Source organism: Bactrocera tryoni, unplaced genomic scaffold (assembly GCF_016617805.1).
Source record: "Bactrocera tryoni isolate S06 unplaced genomic scaffold, CSIRO_BtryS06_freeze2 scaffold_352, whole genome shotgun sequence".
Classification (NCBI taxonomy): Eukaryota; Metazoa; Arthropoda; class Insecta; order Diptera; family Tephritidae; genus Bactrocera; species Bactrocera tryoni.
The window spans coordinates 7,005-10,343 of NW_024396063.1; the positions used below are offsets into that span (position 1 = coordinate 7,005).

Genomic DNA, 3,339 nt, shown 5'->3' on the forward strand with positions numbered 1-3,339 from the left:
AAAAACAAATGCATACCACCGCGGAGTACAATCGCTAGCAAATTATTTTTGGTCGACTGTGACACTGTTTGTTAATTTTTTCGATGTGGGGCAGTATAATTATCATACGAATTCCTTAATTATTCGCATTATTTTTCATCGATACATATTTTACTATAACTTTATCCAAAAATTCAGGTACTTATACATAGTACGTATTTCAGTAAGACTGCTACTATCCTTTATAAAAGATCTTATAGCCTTATAGTTACTTTATATTAATTTATATCCTTGTAGGGTTTTCAAACACTTTATTTAAAATTAATTCAATGCAGGAAATATCGCCAATTTGATATGACATGATCTCAGAAGTAGAATACTGCCCAGAAAAGTAAAATATATAAATTGTGAAAATATAAAAAATAATTCTAATGAATTCTAATTAATGCTTTTATATGAATTTGCTATAATTGCAGTGACACCCAACCATGGTCCAAAGGTCACCGGTGGTCGCCTGAGCTACCAAATAGGGGATGTTATTCGCATGAACTGCACCTCAGGACCATCCAAACCAGTCTGTCATCTCAGCTGGTTCATCAATGGTGAACCGGCAAATCGATCATATCTCAAACAATATGAAAAATATGTGGTCGGTCGTGAAGGGCTCGAAATGGCGCGGCTGGGTTTGGAATTTCGTGTGAAGGGTATCCATTTTCAAGATGGCGAAATAAAAATGAAAGTACGTATAGATAACTAAAGCAAAACGTATCATTGAGTAGTAATGTTTATTTTTATATCTTAGTGCGTGGCCAAAATCTCCTCCCTGTACTGGCAAAGCAATGAGGCAAGTGTGCAAAGTGATCGGCAGCATCGTGCACCGGCGCTAGAATCACGCGAAACAATTGCAGCCAAATCGCGTGCACATGGTAACTTCGGTGACGAGTTATTAACTCTAAACCTGTTATAAATTTTGCTATAACTTTTTCGATATTCAAACTAACATTCTGAATGTTGCAGGTTCCTCCTCGGCAAAGCCACGTTCCCACACCACATTGCAACAATTACATCTAGCAACACTACTGAGCTTATTAACGGCATTTTGTACTTCAAGCTACAGCATATCTCTAAGATAACTAATTTAAATTAATTTCTTACTACACTGTGTAGGTGACAGTAACACCTGGAAAGATATAACAACGTTGTCTTTAATAACAACGGTAAAAATAAATTAAAAAGGACACATATCCTATGCCAAATTAAAAATCCTGCATTTAGTTGTTAGAGTTAGAGTTATGCATAAACTGAACAAAAAATGAAAATCTTATTTGTAAATAAACAGAAACTTAAACTTAAAGAAAATTTATATATAATTAATTTAGTAATTAGTTTATGAATAGAAAATTATTTAAATAATTTTGCAAAAATAATGAAAACATTTGTTAAAGATAGATTTACGATATTTGTATACAAAAGAGAGTGTATACATTTTTTCTCATAAAAAACTTGGAAACTTATATGTAAGTACAATATATCAACTAATGTAAGGTAAAAGCACAGACCTTTACTAACAGAAACACACAGTATTGAGAGACATGAACAATTTGAAATCAAATAAAAACCAACAAAGAATCAGAATTCTACATTTTAAGTCCAATTGATAGTTCTAAACCTCAGTAGATTACTTAAGAGCAAAATAATTCAAATGTGTACGGGAAAAGAGTATACTATAAATATGTATAATATACGTATATATATTTATGTATGTGTGTGTAAGTTCAGCTAAACTGCAAAAGAAACTGGAAACAACCTTGTTGCGAAATTATAAAAAAAATTACATTTCCGGTTTTTATTAACTTAGTACTATATGTACTTATGGCAAGTGCTTAAGTTTATAGAAGTATAATACACTCTCAATCAAATCAGTTATAGGTTATCAAAATCACGCTCTAATAGAATATGTACATTCTTTTCATAGAGGTCAATTGTAAATTTGTATTAACCAAATTTGTGTTTCAATTACTTCATTATTTAAACTTGATGAAAATTTGGTTGTTACTAAACGAGCAGTTCGTTTCATGAAAGTCTCAAAAATTATGAAATCCTAATAAGAGGGCGCTGATCACCATCAGAGTGTTGGGGAAAAATATGGAACGATCTAAATGGCGTTCTCTAGATCTAATAGGCACTAAGAAGTGAATTACTTTTTATGAAATTGGGTTGAACTCTGTTCAGCTATAGTCGTGGTTGGTTGTGTATTTGAAAAGTTGTACGAAATGCCAAATAATCAGAAAAAATTAACGAGTGACCAAAAAATTCGATTCTGATATTAGATAAAGAAATGTAGTCTACATGGGCAGCTAAAATATTTCTAATTTTTTTCTTAAAAACAAGAGAATAGTGATGTTTTGGAGCGTAAGAAGGGATCAGGTCGTCCTCGAAAGTCAACTGATAGAAACGAAAAGTTACTGCGACCGCATTATAAATGCACTTCCTAAACCAAGTGGATCTAAGTGGCGAAACCACACGCCGACGGCTTAGAAATTTGGGTTTGTATGGAAGACAATCTGTTAAAAAGCCGCCATGGCGTTCTTAACCTAAAAGTACCAAAACTGCGAGCAAAATGATTGGCAACCGTTTAGATGGTCTGAGGAAAACAAATTTAATTTCAAAATCAATAAAATCAGGTAGTTAGCGGTTCTAGGATAATTATGTAGTAAATAAAATTAAGTTTTCTCAAAGACAAATTATTTGGGGTTGCTTTTCATACCATGTTTTGGGACCCTTACACCTTTTTGATGGAATAATTAACGCAAAATATGCGACAGCGGCTAACAATCTTTTAGTACCCATAATTGAAGAGCATTATCATTAAACGGAACGCCTTATCTTCCAGCATCACTCTGGAAGGGGCTATACAACATTGGTGTATACATATGATCCTATTCAAATCGAAGTTTTATTTTTGGTTGTCTAATACATTTAACGATCTATGCATTTAACGCTTGGATAATCCTGGAAACTCTATTTGGCACTTATGGCATATAATAAAGTTTGAAGTTGCTGAATAGAAGCCAACAAATAACATACAATTGATAAAGATTTTAGACCTGGTTTGGTATGGCACCGTTCTAAACAAATCAATGTAGGTCATAGTGAATTCCACACTTCCAAACATTAAGGCAGTTATTAAGGCTAAAACATGAACGATTCGTTATTCATAGAGCCTATTGTGAATTCTATAATACTATCGTCAGTGATGCAAATCATTTAGTCGCTTTAAATTAACTTCATATTGCTTTCTTTTAATTAATCAGGAATATCATGGAATGTACATTTTTCTAATTTTGTTTAATTAATTGG

The 3,339-nt window shown here is 32.6% G+C and overlaps 1 protein-coding gene across 1 annotated transcript; it reads left to right on the forward strand.

Moving 5' to 3' along the window:
- Positions 1–455: 455 nt before the first annotated feature.
- LOC120781145 lies at positions 456–1,329 on the forward strand (the record flags this gene model as incomplete). Its single annotated transcript, XM_040113279.1, has 3 exons — positions 456–718; positions 782–905; positions 997–1,329. Coding segments are annotated over 3 exons (503 nt in total), but the record flags the coding sequence as incomplete, so codon positions are not given.
- Positions 1,330–3,339: the final 2,010 nt, after the last annotated feature.